This window comes from Aethalodelphis obliquidens, unplaced genomic scaffold (genome assembly GCF_003676395.1).
Source record: "Aethalodelphis obliquidens isolate GAN/ISIS:26980383/991018 unplaced genomic scaffold, ASM367639v1 scaffold38, whole genome shotgun sequence".
Lineage (NCBI taxonomy): Eukaryota > Metazoa > Chordata > Mammalia > Artiodactyla > Delphinidae > Aethalodelphis > Aethalodelphis obliquidens.
The window spans coordinates 5,814,934-5,836,336 of NW_020837982.1; the positions used below are offsets into that span (position 1 = coordinate 5,814,934).

At 44.8% G+C, this 21,403-nt stretch overlaps 1 protein-coding gene across 2 annotated transcripts in view; it reads left to right on the forward strand.

Moving 5' to 3' along the window:
- VPS53 (VPS53 subunit of GARP complex) overlaps positions 1 to 21,403 on the forward strand; it is a 125,299-nt gene that overhangs the window by 15,140 nt on the left and 88,756 nt on the right. For both annotated transcript variants that reach the window (XM_027130558.1, XM_027130559.1), the window contains exons 5-6: positions 17,117 to 17,203; positions 20,516 to 20,631. In XM_027130558.1, coding sequence (XP_026986359.1) covers positions 17,117 to 17,203; positions 20,516 to 20,631 — 203 coding nt within the window. The remainder of the gene's footprint in view (positions 1 to 17,116; positions 17,204 to 20,515; positions 20,632 to 21,403) is intronic.

The following is a 21,403-nucleotide window of genomic DNA, read 5'->3' on the forward strand; positions in this document are numbered from 1 at the left end:
TTTTTTTTTTTTTTTTTTTTTTTTTTTGCGGTACGCGGGCCTCTCACCGTTGTGGCCTCTCCCGTTGCGGAGCACAGGCTCCGGACGTGCAGGCTCAGCGGCCATGGCTCACGGGCCCAGCTGCTCCGTGGCATGTGGGATCTTCCCGGATCGGGGCACGAACCCGTGTCCCCTGCATCAGCAGGTGGACTCTCAACCACTGTGCCACCAGGGAAGCCCTCTCCCCATTTTTATCTGTTGAAATCATCAGGCAAAAGCTTTAATTAAATGCCCACATGTTTGAAACTTTGTGGATGAGATGAGTCAATTCAGTAAGTACATGAGCTGATATGCTTTGAAACTTACACAGCTTCCCAAGAATTAAAATGGACAGCTTGAACAGAGGTAGAAAGAAAGGCAAATAGAGGAGTGGGTTAGAAGAAGAAAAAGTTAGCATGTGAAATTTCAAGAGTGGCCATACCTTTATCAATTCCTAGTCAGCTCACTGAGAATCGCCAAGAGAGGATCAGTCATGGGGCTTCCTTCTGGGTTTCCTTCAGTGTCTCGTGTGGAGCTTGGCTATAATTTAACTATTGCATCACAGCAAGACTAAGGTTTGGGAGAGGAAGAAAATTATTATTGCCATCTTCAGTTCTGCTCACTAAAACTTTGATTTGGAAGAAGCATTAGATAATAGTAGAACCACCTCCCACTCGGTTCAGGAATCCTTTTCTATCACATCTCTGATGTTTCATTTTTCTGTTTCTGCTTGGATTCTTGCAGGGATGGGGAGCTCACTACTCTGTTGTTCCACAGGACTGTCTGTTCCAGTTTTGTACAGCTTTATTTTTATTTTTCTAATAAATTTATTTTATTTATTTATTTTGGTTGATTGGGTCTTTGTTGCTGCGTACGGGCTTTCTAGTTGCAGCGAGCGGAGGCTACTCTTCGTTGCAGTGCACGTGCTTCTCATTGTGGTGGCTTCTCTTGTTGCAGAGCATGGGCTCTAGGCACGCAGGCTTCAGTAGTTGTGGCACAAGTGCTCAGTAGTTGTGGCGCATGGGCTTAGTTGCTCCACAGCATGTGGGATCTTCCCGGACCTGGGCTCGAAGCCGTGTCGCCTGCACTGGCAGGCACATTCTTAACCACTGCGCCACCAGGGAAGTCCCCTGTACAGCTTTAATTGTAAGAAAGTTCTTTTTCTTACACCAAATTGAAATAGTAAAATAGACCTCACTGGGGCTTCCCTGGTGGCGCAGTGGTTGAGAGTCTGCCTGCCGATGCAGGGGACACGGGTTCGTGCCCCGGTCCGGGAGGATCCCACATGCCGCGGAGCGGCTGGGCCCGTGAGCCATGGCCACTGAGCCTGCGCGTCCGGAGCCTGTGCTCTGCAACGGGAGAGGCCACAACAGTGAGAGGCCCATGCACCACACACACACACAAAAAAATAGAAAATAGACCTCACTGTAACTTCTCACTGGTCTTAGTTCTGACAGCTGTACAGGTGTAGACCTAATCCCTGTCCCTTATTATAGCTTCTAAAATTAAAAATGGATATTATGTTCCTTTCCGAGCATTCCTTTTCCTAGGCTAACCACTCTTAGTTTCTTCAGCTCTATGATATGATTTCTAGACCCTTTGTCATCCTGGTTGCCTTGAAGTTTGTCAGCATCCCTCCTGGACATGGGTAGACATACTGTGTGAACATACAGTGGGACAGTTTACCTCCTTGTTCTAGAGTGGGCTTGTTAACTTGGGAACTGGGAGTTCAGGGGGGTCTTTCAACTCCCAGAAATTAATTGTAAATTTTTATATGGATAGACATATGTCTGGAGAAAAGACTCATTGATTTTTCTAGATTTTCTAAGGAGTCTGTGACACAGTTCTTCCATTACCATGGATTGGGTGACATTTTTGGCATGTGTATCACACGGTGGGCCTCTGCTGAGCTGTCAGGTATCTGAAACTTCCAGGTCAAGAGTTGCAAACAGATGCCCACAGAGCTAAGAAAGTTACCTAAATTGGCTCTGGCAGATCAGGACGCATCTGCGGGCACCCATTGTGGGAGTGGATGCCCTGTCTAAAGGAGAGAGCCACAGCTCATTCCTCACCCACTGTTGTCATGTCTAAGCACAGACATGGAGTTTGCCAGATCTATCAGTTTTTCAAGAGAAGCCGGAAATTTGGATTTTTACGTGACTCTCCCCAATTTTTAAATGTTGGTTTAACGTTTTTCACAAATACTTCAAAGGCCAAACAAAACACATCTGTGGGCCAACAGTTTGCAATATCTGCAATATTTTTTCATACGAACTGCTTTTAAACTCTCCCCTCTTCTGTTTTTTTAAGGGATTCTTTGAAATTAAGTGCTGGACTTTATGTGTCTCGCTCTTGGTTTCGTCTTGCCAGTTCTGCCTGATTGTTCCAGCCTGTTGAGACCTTCTGGAATCTTGATGACCTTCCCATTTATCATGAGCGGATTTGCCAGATGGGCCTTCTATGTCTTCATTCAAGTTGCATATGAAAAGGTTGACCAGGATGGGTTCAGAGTCACGTGGCATGCTATTAGAGACTTCTCATTTTTCTCTTCTTATCCTCATTTTAGTCAAAGTGCCAGGCCCAGGGGACAAAGGATTGTTTTTCCGGTCTTCGGTATCCGTCCAAGGCTGTGTTTCTTAATTTTTCCATGTTCTTCGTTTTCCTCAGCAAAGGAGGCTAATCATACTTGCCTTCTTCTCTTTTACGTAGAGATATCGTAAAGATTTATTAACTAAATCAGCAAAGCATGTTGCCTTCCAAGGAGAAAGTGTTCTTTGCTTTTCACCCTCAAAATTAGTATATCATCTGAGTCAGGCCTTAGAGCAAAAATAACTGTGCTCTCCAAGACCCTGAACTAGGTAGACGGACTTCACAGTACAGCACCGATCTTCGTCATGTGGCATTATCACTTCGTAATTGTCAGCTCTCTTACAAGACGGCTTGAATCTTCCCCTCCATCATTTCAAATATATCCTTTCTCTCATCTTTTCTTTGGGAGGAAAATGAAGCCCATCGATGGAAGAAAATAAAGGGCACTTAGTAGTAAAGGGACGAGGATTTTCCTGGTAGCGCAGTGGTAAAGACCTTGCGCTCCCAGTGCAGGGGCCCAGGTTCGATCCCTGGTCAGGGAACTAGATCCCACATGCATGCCACCACTAAGAGTTCGCATGCCACAACCAAGGAGCCGGCGAGCCACAACTATGGAGCCCACCTGCTGCAACTAAGGAGCCCGCCTGCCACAACTAAGACCTGGCACAACTAAATAATTTAATTTAATTTAATTTAAAAAATACTTTAAACTAGTAGAGGGACCATAAATAGTTTGGGGAGAAAAAAAAAGACAACTGTCACTTGCTTCCTTCTACTGAAACATACTAAATCTGAAGCAAGTGAGCTTTTTAAAATGTAGGCTCAAATTTTTCCATTTGTGACCGAGAATGGTTAGGCATTTTTTGGTTTCTTTTAGATTTTTTTTGAATTGTATTTTTCAGACTGCAGACAGCACTGAATGAACTTCAGCAATCGCTAAGGTGTGAGAATGGCCTGGGAGTGGAGCACGCCTTGTGATTCAGTGGGGCAGTGCTGAAGTCAGGGTGTAGTTGAGTCTTTTGCAGGGGCCAGCGCCCCTGGTTTTGACTGGGACTCTCCGCCATTCCCCAACCAGGATTTCTTCCATCGGGTGCAGAGGTCAGGGCTGGCTTGCTTTTGTTTGATAAGTTGCATCCAAGTGAGTGTTCAGTTTCCCATGCTTCTAGTGCACTGTTGGCTGTAGTTGAGGCAAGGACTCATAGCGTGTCCAGTATCGAGCACTACAGGGGCTAGGTGCGGTCGTATCACTGTACTTCATCTTTTTGACTGCCCATGAGCCTGTATAGTGCTTTTAGGCAGAAGGACATGTCTGCTGCATATTAGAACCTCCTGCCACTTGTCCTCTAAGGTTTCTCATTTTTAGACAATCTGTAGGGAATCCAAACAGCTATCTTCTCTCTCCTCTATGTACAGGACTGAGCATTGTTTTTGGATTCTCTAAGGATTGGGGGAATTGGACACTGTCCCTAATGTGACATTAGATGGCAGCCTGGTCAAATGAAAAAACCTGAGCCTTGGATTTAAAGTTTGGCTCCTGCCACTCTCTCTATCCGTACGACCTTGGACAGATTACTTCTCTGAACCTCAGTTTCTTCATCTGGGACATGGAGATGATAATACCTACTTCAGGGCGGTGGGGATTCGAGTTAACTAATTAAAAACACCAAGCACAACATCAGGCTCAGTCCTGTTTAGCAAATGGCCGTAATACTGCTGCTGCTGGTTATGAGGTAACCATTGGAATATCCATGTTCCTAATTCTGTGCATCCAGGCATTTCTCAAGTTCCGGTGGCTTTTCCATCAGCTCCACTCCTTTCCATCCCTACCGCCCTGCTTTGAAGCACCTGTAGGCTTCCTTGCTCTGAAAGCCTCCTTACTGTCCCCTGGTGTGCTGTTCTTTGTGAATGGAAGTTGCAGCACAGCTTACCCGAGGCCCAGAATTGTTGCATCAGAGGTAGTGAAAGGCTCTGTTCTCTTGTTCTGTCCTTAAGACTTACCTCGGACATTTGCCAGGCTGCCCCTCACTCAGAGTTTTAAGGCTTTAGAGAGGTGGGTTCAGGCAAGGGTGAAGGTTATCAAGGCTTCTAGCCTTTCCTACAGTGCCCGTTAATTTCCTGCACATCTGCACCCCAAAGGGAGGCTCTTTCTGGGCTCCCTCTCTGCCTGCAGGTTTTCTCACGAGCACCCGGTGCAGGTCTTGGAAACGAGCCTGAGAGGGGTGCAAACTGCTGACTATGCAGTTCCCAGAGGTTCCACGCTGTTGCACTAGCCCCACACTTGGCCCTTAGCAATTTGTTAAAAACCATAGTTGATTCCTTCCTGTCCTCTGGGATAGCATCTGCATCTTCCTCTTAGGCTCTGCCACATATGAAACAGTTCTTGGGTGTCCCCATCTCTTGGATTTCAGGAGACCTGGTTGCCTTCGGCTCTCTGATGGGTTCAAGAAATGTTGTGATTTTGCTGTTTATTTTTTTTCTCATTGTTAATGTTAGAGCAACACTCGAGCTTTCTGCATCTTGGGCAAAAGCACAACTGACCAGTGGATTTTCATGTAACATAGTATCAGAAGTTCAGTAATAAGATTTCAGATTCCACATTGCAACCAATCTTTAAGAATCTAGCACTCTTCCTCAAAAAACTTAAAAGTAGAACTATCGTATGATCCAGCAATTCCACTCCTGGGTATATATCCGAAGAAAATTAAAACACTAATTTGAAAAGATACATGCACCCCAATGTTCATAGCTGCATTATTTACAATAGCCAAGATATGGAAGCAAGGTAAGGTATCCATTGACAGATGAATGGATAAAGAAGATGTGATATATATATATGGAATGGAATATTAGTCCTGAAAAAAGAATGAAAAATTGCCGTTTGCAACAACATAGATGGACCTGGAGGATATTATACTTAGTGAAATAAGTCAGAGAAACACAAATACTGTGTGTTATTACTTATATGTGGAATCTAAAAAATTATTGAATATAAGGAAACAGAAACAGACTCACAGAGTGGTTACCAGTGGGGAGAGGGAAAGGGAAGGAGCAAAATAAGGGTAAGGAATTAAGAGGTACAAACTACTATGTGTAAAATAAGCTACAAGGATATAGTGTACAGCACAGGGGATGTAGCCAATATTTTATAATAACTTTTAGTGGAATATAATCTATAAAATTTCTGAATCACTATGTTATACACTTGAAACTAATATTATAAATTTTATGGAGTATAATCTATAAAATTTCTGAATCACTATGTTACACATTTAAAACTAATGTAATATTGTAAACCAACTATAGTTTGATTAAAAAATTTTAAAAAGAATCTCCCACTTTCCAAGTTTTGATGTAGTTTCAAAAAGGATTATCAGTAAGTACCTGAAAAGGATATGAAAATATTTCTTTCTTTTCTAACTGCAAATCTGTGTGAAGCCAGATTTTCATCATGTTTTTCAACTAAAACAACTTATCACAACAGATTCAATACAGAAGCATATATGAGAGTCCAGGTGGCGTCTATGAAAGCAGACACTACAGATATTTGCACAGTCACAGAGACGATGCCGCTCTCTCAAGAAATTTGTTTGGAGGAAATAGAGTTATTTTTCATAAAAACATGTTATTTGTGTTAACATGTAATGGGTTTATTATTGTTATTTTTAAATGGATTAATAGATAAATTTTTTTTAACTTCTCAGTTTTAATTTCCAATATGGTATAGCTATAACTCACATAAAATCTCTTTGGGGCCCTCAGTAATTTCCAAAAGTATCAAGGGATCCTGAGATAAAAATTTTTAGAAATACTCTTTCTGAATAATATTTCAGTGTTCAATACGTAGGAATGGCAGGCAGTTCGTTCTTGATTTTAGTGACTCTAATTAGTGTATTTGTTCATTCGCTCCTACAGAAAGTCAGTGCTCTCTCCATGCTGGGCTCTCTTCTAGGCACTGGCGATAATGCAATGAACAGAGCCAAGACCCTTCTCCTCTAGGGCTGACACCAAGTGTGAAGGTCTCTCGTTTCCAAATTCTCTATTAAGGACTTATCCGCATGACCTTGGTTCACTAAGCCTGTTTGCCAGAAAAGAGATGTTGAATTTTATCATATGCCTTTCCATCTTCTTCTGATAGGAGCATATGGTTTTTCCATTTGATGATTAGCTTAGTTTTGTTTTGTTTTTAATATTTAACCCACCTTAAATACCTGCTGAGTCACAGTGTATTGTCCTGGTATGTGTATCTGGGATTTTCATTCCTGTTCAAAAACTTCATTCCTTTTTCACAACTGAGTAATACTCCATTGCATGTGTACACCACATTTTGTTTATCCATTCATGTGTTCATGGATGTGAGCAATGCCATAATGAACACTGACATACAAATATCTGAGTCCCTGCTGTCAGTTCCTTTCAGTATATACCTAGGGTGTGGAATGGCTGGATCATATGGTAATTTTTAATCATTTCAATATTTAATCTCCTTCACATTAAATGGAAATGGAGACTTTTTTCCATATTGTTCTGAACTTTAATATATTCTTCCTCTAGACAAGCCTGTTTTGTCTTCATTTAATCCATACAGACGATGTGTTTCAGATTAGTTACAGGCTTAAGTTTTTGTGTTCAGTACCTAATAATAATACTGCTGCCTTCTCTGAAAAAGAAAACTACCATGATGATTTCTTTTAGTTAGCATGTCCAGCATTTGGACTATTTCCTTCCTGACCTTAGAAACACATCAAGTCCCTCTTGTGTGCAACATGATTATTGAAAATGGTTTTAGGAAAATAGTATTGCCAAGGAGGAACACTGAAGTGTATTATTCTTCTGAGCCATCTCCATGTACATTGGCACTCTACAGGAGCCAACAAAGAAGGTCAAGCATAACTTTTGCCATCTGCTTGTTCCCATGTTAAGGGCAGTCACAAGTTTAAACTACAGTCTCTGCATCTAAAGAGGAAAATGCTATTCATCACGACTGTAGCTGCTCTGGCTGTTACCCAGGTTACTCTTGCTTTTGACTGCTGGTTGTTAGTGATGGAAGGAAAATTCCACCCTTAGTTTGAGTTTGCCCGTGAGAAAAATTGCAGTATTGCTGCTGACAAGGTGAAGCTTTCTGGGTTTTAGGTCCTTGACAGGGGAAGTCATCCAGGTGTGTTTGAACAATGGATGGGAATTTGAAACTATGTTACTTCATGTAAGAACTTGACCTCCTTTTTTCTCTCCCTTCTCTCATCCATGGAAATACAGAATTTAGAGTAGCATGAATTCAATTCTGTGGTGGTTCTGTCAACATTTCCATTCATAAATCCCTATTTTCAGGAGTCTGTAACATAGCTGTAAAATGTCCTTCACTCTAATTTGGACTCTAAGGTCTCCTCTGGAAGGAGATTAGTTTTGCCAAACCAGAGATAATGCCTTTTTAGTCTGTTTTGGTTTGGTGTTCTATAGTTGTCTAAATCAAAGCTCTAAAATATACAAGACACGGTCATTCAGATAGCATTGGATCACATGCCAGGATTTCTGATTTTTGTTTCCATGGTACATTGTGGACCCTCTGAGCAGATGCTGTGTTCACCTCTAGGCATTGTATGTGACACCTAGAATTTGCATGTTGGGCAAACTACATGAATGTCACTCTCATAATGGCCCCCAACCAGAAGGGGGATGTTTCTTCTACAGATATACTTAAAGATAGGTAAATCTGATGGTCCAAATACCATCTTCTATAAAACAGAAGAGGTGAATTGAGGAGTCTTTACCCCATCTCCGACCTAGTTACTCACCCTTGTCTTCTTGTCATACTTCTGAACTCTTCTTGTTCTCAGTCACATGAGAACAGTAGGGACAGAGAGCCAACTGTTATTGATATAATATCATTTATGTTAAGCCACGTGCTATACTTTTTTTTTTCATCGAATACTTGGAGATTCTGATATTTGGAGATTTTGGTTTCTGGATTAGCATCTTGTGGTCCAGTTCCAATACACTTGTCAGCCCTGTAATTACCCAGATCTCTAGAATGAAGAAGGTACTGCTGGAAGACTCATGTGTCATTCTTTATTGATTCACTATAAGCAGAGACACATTTTGAGTTGCTTAGGCAGAAGGTACATTTTGATTTGTTTGTCTTAATATATAGTGCTTATGTTTTATTACAATATAAATACGTTTATCTTGGGGAATGCCCTGGTGGTCCAGTGGTTAGCACTCAGCACTTTCACTGCCAGGGCCCCTGTTTGATCCCTGGTCAGGGAACTAAGATCCCATGAGCCGTGAGGTGCAGCCAAAAAAAAACCCCCCCAAAACAAAACAAAACCAAAAAAGCAAATAAACATGTTTATCTTACGTTCTGCAAAACATTGTTGCATCGATTACTTAATCCTCACAAAGATGTGAATTAGGCCACATAGATGTTATTCTCCCAATTTTACAGATGTAGGAACAGGCTCACACAGGTTCTGTGACTTGCCCCAAATTACGCTGGGTGAGCTAATCACAGGTCCAGATTTTCTGATCTGGCCTTACCTGTGTATACCAAATTCTCTTTTGAAACAGGGACAAACTTTAAAAGCAGAGTTGGGAGCCACTTTTTTTCCACTGCAGAACCTGGAAAGTTAACTGGTTCACAAGGGAATTCAACCAGTGACAGTGACTGTGGCCTCCTTACCCAGCTGGGCCCCTCTCAGCATGAAGAGAGGAACTCCAGGAGGGAAGGAGAGAACTGAGCACCTGTGGTCCTGAACACGTGGGACCCGATCCTGAAGGGAGGTGAAACAGGAAGAGACAGTCATCCAGATGAAACCCCAAGGCGGGCCATAGCCTGAAGGGCTTTGGCACAGAAGGTGTCTCTGCAAAGCAGCTGAAGGAGCATCCAGAAGTCAACCCCAAATGAAGCCCTGAATCAAAACCCGTAACACAGATGAGAGTTACTGAGTGACTGCAGTGGGGGATTTGAATTTCACTTGGCAGCTGGGAAGTCCTAGCTATTTGCGGGAGATAGTCCTTTGTTAAACTCAGGCAGATTGTTCCTTTAAATGTGCCCCCATCTTCTACAGTATTGCATTTCTGTACCTTCTATTCAGCAAAGCAACTGAGACTCTTGCTTGAATTTTTCCTTCTCCGACTCCATTTGGAGTTGTTGCTTTAAATGCGCTCATCGTCAGGGGTTGCATTTCATCAAAGGAGGCTGTGCTTGAGTGCATTACCCCCTCCCCGCTATTTCAGGAGGAACAGATTTTAAGTTACAGGTGATAACAGGAATAAGCAGAACTTTAAAATCTAAATGTTTAGTCTTGTTTGGGTACTGCTGAATTTGTGTCCCAGCCCTGTCTTACAATTTTAATTTCTGGCTTGTTTCCTAAAAACAATAAAAATGAACTCTTTGGTTCACATTTTCAGTGGATGTGGTTTGCAGACATCGTAAATTAAAGTAACAGGTGGAACAGAGCATTTTAACAAATAAGGTGAAAATTACTCCTTTTGCCCTTTATATTCTTTTGGTTCACAAACTTGGAAAGAAATCTGTGCTTTAAATAAAGCCCCTTTATACTCAAGGTTTCTGAATGGGCTAAGGAGGAATTAACGTTAGCACCAATGCTTTGCCTCTGATGGGTGCCCGTCTGGCATTTGACCGGGGCTGCCAGGCCTGGAAGGTACCTAGTGTGTTCAAGGACACAAAGAAGCGTGATGCTGTGCACATGCAGCCGTCCATGGCGGTGAGATCCCTGGAGCCTCTGCTCCTGTTTAGCACCATTGTGGGGAATGGGCTGCGTTGTTTTTATTGCTGAGAGTTCTTAAAGCACCTCTGCTCTAGCCGGGGATGCCTTGTTTCCATAGCAACAGCTCTCAGTGGTACCAGGCTAGCCAGTAGTGTCAAAAGAAGGGACATTCCGTAAATAGAGGCTACTTACCCATAGGTGTCTGCCTTTAGTGGATGTCACAGGGCACTTTGTTCAGGGCTCATCAGATGTGGTCGCCCTCAGCAACATTTTTGCGGAGTCCTTTGCTTTCCAAATGATCCTGGCATTCATACTTCTTTCTATCGTTCTCATCTTGTAGTTATTTGTTTCTCGCGTATCCCTCACAAGCTCTTTAAAGATGTGTCCCCATCTGCGAACGTTTTCTCTCTGTATCTAGCTTAGTGCATATAGTAGGCACTCACTTTTTGTTGACGGGGCGAACAAAAGATTGAAACTTTTTTTTCCCCTGGAGAATGGCTCATTTACAACATGGTTCAAGGAGACCACCCTCCGATCCATGAGCCACTCTTGTGTGTGTGCCTGCCGATGTTGAACTTAACCAGCCTATTGGCAAAGCTCTAAAATACGGATCGACAACCTTTGGTTCTCAGAGGGACAGTCTCATCTGAAATGTCACACTCTATCTGGGAGATCTGGGAATAATATTAATCATTACCACTTAGTAAACCCCTTCTGTGAGCTGCATCCTCCGTCAGGATTCTCTCGACTGCAGAAGACAAAAGCCCAGCTCAAACTGGTTTAGGCAAAAGGGGGATTACTTGGAAGCCTCTTGTGTCTTGTTTTGAACAGTCAGTCTGTGAAGGAGTAGTTTCTCAGCTGGGCTTTTCAAACAGCGGAAGGTGGCCCTGGAATACAGCTCTGGGTCTTTCTGTCTGTGTCTCTCTCTGGGAGTCGGCTTCATTGTCTCTACCTGGAGACCAGCTACTATCTACCCTAATTTCACATCGTGGGGATGCCACCACCAGAGAGAGAGAAACTTTGTTTCCCAATTCGTTCTGGAAAATCACAGAAAAGCTCCAGGTGGCCCAGCTTAGGCCTGGACTGCCTCTGGGACAGCGACTCAGAACACAGTGAGAGGAAGACTCCCAGGAGGAAGGCAGTACTGAGTAAACAGTACCCAAGGTGTTTACTGCTAAGCCCTGTTTTCCTAACAACAAGTCTCTGGGTTGGGACTATTGTCCCTGTTCTAGAAATGGTGAGTCTGCGCCTCCTAGAGGTTAACTGGCTTACCAGAGATCACACAGTAAGTGGCAAGGCCGGCATTCGAATCCCAGTCTGCTGGTTCAAAAAACCCCTGCTCTTTACTAAAACAGTACATTGTTTTTCCAAATAATAGGAAGGGAACCGGCAGACAGATGTAAAGTTGGACCACAGAAATGATAGCAGAATAAGTGGGAAAATATCGTTTTCTTCCCAGTAACCTTGAATATTAGCACCTTATTTTTTTTCAAAGAACAGAATGCCATATTAGTTCTTCTGAAAATGAGCAGCCTCTTCCTCCTTCCTGTAGTGGCAGCAAATGGGATCTCAGTTTTCAATCTCTTAAAGGCTGCCCGTGGACTCACAGGATAAAGGCAATATAATTCTCTCATAGAGCAAACTGCAAAGTTCGATGCATCTAAGAGCCAGAGGGGATGTTAATTTCTCAAGGCATTTCCATTGGCTCGGATCCGCTCTATCTACACAGGTGGCTGACACAGTGCTGGGGAGAAAAAAGAGATGAAAGAAGAAGAAAGCAGTGGGGTCTGTGCCAGGTTCCATGCTGCTTATCTTCTGCGCACGTGACCTAGTGTGGCTTTGGTAGCCTGTTCAGAGTCTGCTTCAGGAGGCAAGGAAAATTAAGAAGAATGGTTACAGTTAATGATGCACAAAAATACAGAGATAGCATAATTGGTTCTGCTGAGTCTTCTGGGTCAGCTCGGTGGGTCGCCTTGCATCCCATGATTGCAGGATTTGAGTTAGTAAAGAGGACGACCACTGCCTCCTAATAGCACCCTCGCATGCAGGCTGCAGCCACGCTCCAGTGCTCGATTCAGAAACTCCGGTAAGGGTGGGTTGAAAGCAGACATTTTTGGGTGATTAGTTCTGTTTTTAATCCACATACAGCCTGGAATGGAAAAGTAGCCACATTTTATTTTAAAGAGTGTCTAGGGACAGTGCCAGAATCTTTCTCTCAGCACATTTTCTGATTAGCTAGGTATAAAAGTATTTTAGTGTTACTTAAAAATAAAATCTTAACCTTTTATAGGTCTTATGATTTTTCCAATTACAAAACAGTCCTCTTCTTGTGTGATTGATTTTTAGACATTAGATATCAAATGTTAGGGTGTGTGTTGAGAATGGACTTGCTGACGGAATGAATGCTTCAGAAGAACCTTTTTGACTCTGGAAAGTGAATTATATTAAATTTTCTCTACTTCAGTGCATTGTTATAACAAGTGAAAGTATTCCAGCCTGAAAAAAAAAATCTGGCAGACAGTTTGTCTTTCTTTAAGACTGTGAAATGTAAGATTGTGTGAGTCTCACTTGTTTGCTGAAAGAAAAAAGTGGTACCTTGAGCAGAGACAACTCTGGTAGGACGCCAGATGGAGAGTAAGAGAAAAATAGGGATAGAAACCCTTTCTCTGAGAAAGGATCGTGGAAACTTCTTCAGCCCTGAGATCTAAGTATAGAACTGGCCCTTTTTGCCTTTCTTAGCTGAATGTCATGTGTCTTAGAGTGTTTGGCCAGAACATGATGGCTACAATCCCATCAGCACATCCTTATACCATGACATGACCAGCAAGATCACAGAATTTCATGCAAGCTGTGCCCCAGAAGTTGCCGGCAAGGGCCTCTGTAGTGCTTTCCCGTGCCACGAGGCAACATGTTTTAGAAGGTTCCGGGGGGTTAGAATTTACTCACCCCTGGCAGCATCAGGAGCCTTAGATTCCACATTAGCCAAATAGGTAACAGTTGCAGAAAGTGTGATGCTGTGTTTTTGAACCACTGCTTACAGTTGTGCCTGGAGTTAGGGAAAGCCATGGGTGTCATCCTACCTCATCCAGAACAGTAGCCTCAGCACTGCTACTCTTCTGAGAAGTGCCCCACGATGTTTTGTTTTGTTTTGTTTTGTTTTTTGCAGTACGCAGGCCTCTCACTGTTGTGGCCTCTCCGGTTGCGGAGCACAGGCTCCGGACGCGCAGGCTCAGCGGCCATGGCTCACGGGCCCAGCCGCTCCGCGGCATGTGGGATCTTCCCGGACCGGGGCACGAACCCTTGTCTCCTGCATCGGCAGGCGGACTCTCAACCACTGCGCCACCAGGGAAGCCCCCCCACGATGTTTTTAATCTGTTGGCACATGTTTGTCGAGTTCCAGCTGTGCTCCAGCTTTGGTTAGATGCTGTAGTTGAGGTGATCGTATGATTTATCATCAGAGTCACTTTTGGAGTGAGAAGGAGCTAGTGGTGATTATACTGAGACAGTACTTATCAGCTGGGCCTGTCATTCTGGCCACCAGAATGGGCAATTGCCTGAACCATAGGGGATTTAAGAGTGCCATTCATATCCTTGGGCCACACTCTAAAGGGTACTTACAGCCCCGTTAGAGAGCTGGTACTTAAACAGTAAACAATTCAAGAACATTACAAAAAAGTCCTTCTCTTCCGAAACTGTCCCATTACCCACCCCCTACCCCCCAATCAATTTCTCCTCTTCTTGTGTACTCTCTTGTCTTCTCACAATAAAAGCTTCTTGAAAAAATAGTCTATGCCAGGAGTCAGCAAGCATTTTCTATTAAGGACCAGGTAGTAAGTATTTTAGATTTTATATGCCATCTGGTCTCTGGCAACTACCCATCCCTGCTGTTACGTGGAGCAAGTGGCCACAGACAATTCCTAAATGAACGGGATTGTGTGATCCAAGCTGTCATTGTTTACAGAAACAGGTGGCACACTGGGCTTGGCCCCGAGGCCATCATTTGCTGGCCCCTGCTCTCACACGCACTGTCTCCACTGGAATCACTCTTGTCAAGGTCATCAGTGACTTCCCTGGTGTCCAGTTTGGTGGTCATCCTCTCTCCTAATCTTACGTGAATTTTCAACAATTTAAGACATAATCACTCTTTTCCTCTTCATTCCAACACTTTTGTTTGGCTTCTGTGACACCATAGTCCCTGATTTTCTCTCCTGTCACTGGTGGTTTTTCTCTTGCATCTTTCCTCCCTCCTTTTTTTCTCTTAGACTGCTGAACATTGGAGTGTCCAAGGGCTCAGCCCTGGGCCATCTTCTCTTCTCTTCTTTTCTCTTCTGTCTGTACCCTCTTCCTAGGTGATTTTTAGTCCTACAGACTTAAGTGTCATCTATAAGCTGATGACTTCTGAATTTCGATTTCTCTCTTCCAAGCTCCAGACTCATATGTCCATCTTGATATCTCCACTTGATATATATGTATGTATCCCGAGGTGCAAACATGCATTTGCCCAGGCTGGTCAAAAGCCCTGGAAATAGACCTAATATCTGTGTAGCTTTCAACACCTATTATGTCATTGAGTCTTCCCAACAACACCTGAAGTAGGTGGCATCGTCACCACTTTGCAGATGAGGAAACTGATCCCTAGAGAGGTTGCCCTGCTGGTATGTGACAGCAGAGACAGGCCTCAAACTCCTGCCTTCTGGCTGCAAAGTGGAGGGATTTCTCACTGCACCACAACTGTTTTGGGGGTGCTGAATCTGGGAGTGAGGGAGGCAGGATGGTAGGAAGCAGAGAGGAAGCAGCTGCTGAGTGAGGCACCCTCTTGGGAGGGAATGGGTTTGAGAGGGGCTGCTCAGTGAGGCCCAATTCCATTCCATCGCCCCTTTTGATTGGTTACTACTCTTCAGGTAAAACTTCCCGAGTTACGGATTTTGGTCTCTGATAGCAATGCCAACTGTTGTTCTAAGACCAAACCTTCTGATGATTAAAATACCTCTGTCCAGGTGAGAGAAATGACAAGTATAAAAGCTGCTTTGCCCCCCAGCCTCGGTAGATGTAGTGAAGCGACGCAGCAGAGCAAACGCCCACCCCCTGCCCGTCCCAGGAGGTGGCGTGGGCCGCTGTTTAATCGACTAGCATCACCTCAGACCTGGCAACAAACGGGTAAAGGAAGCCGCAACACAGTCACACGCAGAAGCTCGGTATCCTCGTCCCCAGGCGTGAAACCCCTGCAGATCCCAGAGATGAAGAAGGTCAGAAGAGAGCTCTGTCTGGGACTGAGCCACACACAGGGCGAGGAGCTGCAGGGGAAGGAAGGAGTCCCAGCATCAGGAGAAGTGGGCCTCCCGGAAACCTGGGAAAGACAGGGAGATACAATCCCTCCTTCCAACAAGGAAGGAACTTCCTGCAGCGGAAGCAGACTTAAGTTTGCTTTCTGAGCCTGTTTTTCAGCCATAAAGAAAACGTGTTAGTTCGTAGTCTAGAGGTAGCTCTTCTGCTGGGTTCTACTGAAGGCGGAGGTTCAAATACCTCTGTCAGGGCTTTTGACTTTCTCCCCAAGTCGCAGCTTTACTGTCCTCTTTCCTCTGTCAGGGTGTCCTCAGGGAGGCTGGCTATTTCCCCCCTGCAGGCACAGGTGGCCACACACAGCTCTAGGGCGATGCTGGCCTTGTCATTACATTTACAAAGGGTTCGGGAAGCCATGTTAGGGCAGGCCACTCTTTTTTTTTTTTTTAATTATTATTATTTTTTTGATGTGGACCATTTTTAAAGTCTTTACTGAATTTGTTGCACTATTGCTTCTGTTTTGTGTTTTCGGTTTTGTGGCCGCGAGGCATGTGGGATCTTAGTGCCCTGACCAGGGATCGAACCCACATCCCCTGCATTGGAAGGTGAAGTCTTAACCACTGGACCGTCCGGGAAGTCCCCAGGCCACTCTTAAATCCAAAATAAAGTGCGTTCAATGAAATAAAGTGGGAGTTCTTTTGGCTGCTGCCTCTTTCACCAGTACATGTGTTCTTCACGTGTGCGGCTGAGCGCCCTCTCCCCTCCCCTAATACTGCTTCCCAGACTCACGCAATTACCACTGTGGGTTGTAATGCTTTTAATGGGTGGCATCCATCTTTGTTGGTTTTTATTTCAGTGGAAACATTTAGCTCACCGTTAGGTGTAAGTATTCCTTTCTAACTTCATTTCATTGGTTTCCAAGTGGGGTACTTACAGATGTCGTTAAGGTCTGCCCACGATTTTGGAGTCCCCATGTGCAGCTGTGACTGTTTTTTTTTTTTGATGGCATCATCTTCTGGAACTCTCAAAACCCAGAGCTTCCCCTACCCCCAACTTTGAGCCACCTATGTCTCTCTTCAGGGTTTTGAAGGTTACTGCATACGTGCACACACACACACACACACACACACATATACACACAGATGTGCATGTCTTATTTATTTGTTTTCATCACTGATGACAGTGATGTCATCAGTGTAGTAATCACTGATACAGAGGGAAATATGTGTAGTAATTATGTGTAGTAATCACTGATACAGAGGGAAATAGTTTAGTTTTTAAATTAAAACTTTATGATGCCACTTGGCAAGAGCTCTGAGTGTTTATTTGCCTGTATCCAAATGGTGGACTCCCTCTGCCTCTGCTGCTTCGGCCTCAGGTCTGGTAAAATTGTCAGTGCAACTGCAGCGAAGCAAGAGAGCTTTAGGCATTTTCTTCTGAGGCTGCACTTGATCACAGTGTAGGGACCGGTGCTGCCTTGTTTTTCATTTATGCTCTTATTCTAGGCACTTGAAGAGGCCCAGAAAGCGATTCAGCAACTCTTTGGAAAAATCAAAGACATCAAGGACAAAGCAGAAAAATCGGAGCAAATGGTGAGTTCCGGTCTCTTCCGGACATTTTTGCGCCGGAAGAGGAAGTTGGCTTCTCGTCCAGTCACACTAGTCAATAGACTTGTTCTCCCTCTTCCTGCCAAGCACAGCGCCCACGTCTCCAGTGCTGGCCCTGGGACGACGTCCATTCAGGAGGTGCCGCTAGACATGCAGTGACTCACTGTCTCTGCTGCCCTGTATTTGCAGCCCTGTTTTTAAACAGGGAAAGTTCTCTTCTTCTCCTTTCCCCAAAATAGTTTCCTAGTCATTTTGGATTCCTTTCTCTAGCATTTGTTTATATCACGTGTTTCTCAGTTCAGATGTATGACATGTAACTTGGCATTGCTTGAAAACTGGACCTGGATCTGGGAGGTGGGCCGCATCCTGCCTGTGATACGTGCTGAGGGGCTTGATTAAGCTCTCCCTCTACGCAGTGCTGCCCTCGGGTGATGTGTTCAGGGACCTCCACCGACCGAGAGGCCCGCCAGTTTCTTCCACTCTTAATAAGAATAATAACTACCTCAAAGGGATGTTGTAAGAATTAAACGTATGAAGAGCACAGAGCATAGTACTGGGCTGGGGTTAGTTGCTTAATGAATGAAAGCTATTATTAATGTCATTCTTTTCCCCCTGCTCGTTTTGGTTATAAAAACTCCTAAACCCTCCCAGACTTCTCTGCCTACACCTTATTATAATCTACTCAGGAACAGATCCGAGGTCACACTCCCATGAACCCTTCAGTTCTCTTCAGTGGCCATTTGGCAAGACTGGACAGGCTGTGGAAGGCGGCGGGGGCGGGCCTGGCTTCAGCGGAGGGCATGGGGCGGTGGGGTGGGAGAGGGGACAGTTGGATACCATTAGTGAGCAGCGTGGCCTCTGACGTCAGACCGCCTGCCTTCAGATCCACCCTCTCTCCTTCCTCCCTGGGGGCCTTAAGCAAGTCACTTACCCCCTCTGTACCTCAGCTGCCTCTCTGTGAAGTGGAGGTAATATTTGTGTGTACATCACAGAATCGTGGAGATTCGTGAGCACTTAGCATTCTGACCTGCTAGTCTGGACCACGCTCCCTCTTGAAGCTGAGCGGGGATGCAATAACAGTCTGAGTAGACCGCTCCTGACGCCAGTAGATGTTTTATTTTAAAGCAGTCTGGGACTTCCCTGGTGGTCCAGTGGTTAGGACTCTGCGCTTCCAATGCAGGGGGCGTGGGTTTGATCCCTGGTCGGGGAACTAAGATCCCATAAGCCGTGTGGTGTGGCCAAAAAAAAAAAAAAAAGCAGTCTGCTTTCCCAGACGGTGCTTTGCTAAAGGGAAGAAGAGGATATTTGTGGCGCTCTTTCCCTGTGCCAAGCACTGTGCCCGTTCCTTTATACAAGTGATCTAACTTTGCCCTCACAACAGCCTTACGAACTCGGTTTTCCTCTCATTATTATTTTTATGATTGACCATTTTATCAGTGAGGAAACTGAGACTCAGTGAGGCTAAGCCACTTGGTCTAGGACACCGAGTCGGTGAGTGAAAGAGCCGAGATTCAATCTGAGAACTGTCTGACTCCCAGACCTGCCATGTCCTGTTCTGTCCTTTTTTGGCTGCCCAGGGGTTAACAGTTAAGGTAAATTAATGACCAGCATTCTGTTTTGCGAACCGGTCTGGCGAACCGGTGTGGCCTGAGCACCACTTGCGTGAGCTGCCATTAAGGGCTTTATTTGGGGACTAACAAGAAGTTGGGTTTGTCTAGGGAAGCACAGGGTGTGTGATGGGGAGAGATGGGGAACACTGGGAGTGAAGGGACCAGTGAGCTCTGGTGCAAAGCAGCGAGGGCCCGGAGGAGGAACAGAAGGGACAGAGTCTTTAGATGAGGCAGAGGAAGAATGTTCCGGATTTAATGACTGACTAATGATGCAGGACCTGCAGGAATGAGAAGACTGGTAGATGACGCTGACTTTTAACACAGTAGCTGAAGACCCCTGATGCTCGTGCTGGAGCTAAGGAACCCAGGAAGAAGTACAGGGATTTTTTTTTTTTTGATGGGAAAGAGAATGATGATTTATTTCAGAGTTGGAAGGGTAATTAGATTATAAGGCCGAACTCCTATATCTAGTTTATTATATCAGTCTTGATCGTCTTTCCCCCCAGACTCAGTTATTTGGTAAAGGTGTAGTAGGTTCTTCACCTCTTCCCCAAACCCCCACGATAGAAATAGAGACATTTTGGTGGCCTGAGGGTCACAGAGAGAGCAGGCTTGATGGACCAAGTCCCCGTGAAAGAGGCTTTCTCTGCTAGGATCCAGGTCAGCCTTGCGGCTTTGTAGGTGTGGATCTCAGCTGTACAGGTCGTGACCTTTACTTCATAACTCTACCCAGGATGATCAAACTCTAAAAAATCAGGTCATGTGAATTTAACTCACTACCGGCCTTTTTCACTTTTAATGGGAGACCTATGTTTCCAGTAACTAGGATGTTTGTGCCTGGTATCCAGGGCGCTCCCTTCCCTCCGGGTGCCATAGAACCTGGGGAACCTAATTGCTCTTCAGAAAGTTTCTTGTTCAGCATGGACTCAGGCAGTTTAGTGGAAGAGTCCGCCTGGGTGTTAGTAAAGGTGGAGAACTGTTCCCACCTCACTACTGAATGTACTTTTCTAGTGACTTAAATATACTTACGTTCCCAGCTACAGAGTTTCTTTCTCTTGGACCCGCTGGATCAACACTGTTGGCATTTTACTCCCCTGATGGCCATCTGTCTCCCTGAAGGCTCTGCTCTTAATGATGTCATGTTAAGCTTACTTTGCGGGGGTTACATTTCAGTCTTCTTGAGATTTGAGGAGAAATCTGGAGACCGGATAATAAGCCCTAGATCCACGAATAAAGCCCATCTCAATAGAATTAGCTGAGTCATACTCTGCTATCCATTTTGTATGGAACCTAGTAACCCCGGTGCCAGAAGGCATACTTCCCTGACCTTGTTCAGGAGGAGATCGGCGTCCCTGGCTGCCGGACACCGTGTGCTCCATACTCAGTCACCATGTGGCTCACTCCTCTTTACTTGGGGTGAAGAATAGAGTTCATTTCATTCTCACAACTGAGGATTTTGTAACCCTGGGTAAAGTCTGCTGAAGAAATGCCCAATTAAATGTAAACGGGCTGATTGGAAATTATTTTGAGTATGTATTGGGAGGACACCTGTGTTTTCTCCGAGGGCTAACGCGAGGTATGTTTGTCCCTATTTCGTTTGCATTATTTTCTCCGGAGGCCACTGGCAGACCGGTTGACGTCTGTTTTAACCCTCCTCCTTTTTCTCCTGTGGTTTTTCACTGTTTAGGTGAAGGAAATCACCCGCGACATCAAGCAGTTAGATCACGCCAAACGCCACCTGACCACCTCGATCACGACGCTGAACCACCTGCACATGCTGGCGGGCGGCGTTGATTCCCTCGAGTAAGCACGTCAGCGGTCCCTTTCAGGTCCACGGGAAATAAATGTATCAGAGGAGATGGCACCGTAGGTTTATTTACTTCTCAGCCAGGAGAGTCTCATCATCCTGGCCCACTTCCTGCAAAGCGGTCTCAGATGTTTAGTCACCACTTTGGCTTTGTGCCCTCGGGTGCTCAACGTGTAACAGACACCCGAGACTTTGAGGTGAGGGGCAGGTGAGTCTGAAGGGGCCCAAAAAGCATGTGGAGAATGACTTCAAGAGCACAGGTCATTTCCATGTGGTAGATCTCTACCACGGAGGCTGACGAGGCAGTGTAGGGCTGTAATCACGCCCCCAGCCTGCACGTTGGCAAGTTTTCCTGCTTATGTTGGGCTCAGTTGCACTGTCGTTGAACATGCCTTATGGAAACAGATCCTTGTACCCACTTCTTTCTTTTTTTTTCCACCCACTTGTCCAAAGGCAGAAGCTTTCTGTTTGGCTTGTAGGGGAACTATAGGGAATGGTACATGAGAACATGAGAAACAGTATTAAAAGGAAGAGTTGGTTATTGACCACAATGAAGCAGCCCAAAGGCCTCCTTTCCTAGAAGATTCTGATATTCCTGTTCACTTCTGTGGTCTGTCTCATGAGAATTGCCCCTGTCCCAGCCTCAGTGTAATCTCATGTGTGGATAAAGAAAGAGCACCTCCATAGGAATTTAGACACAGTGTCCAAAGTTGGGGGAAGTAGGGGACAGACTCCTTCCTGGTCTCTCCCAGAGATTGCATGGTCTTC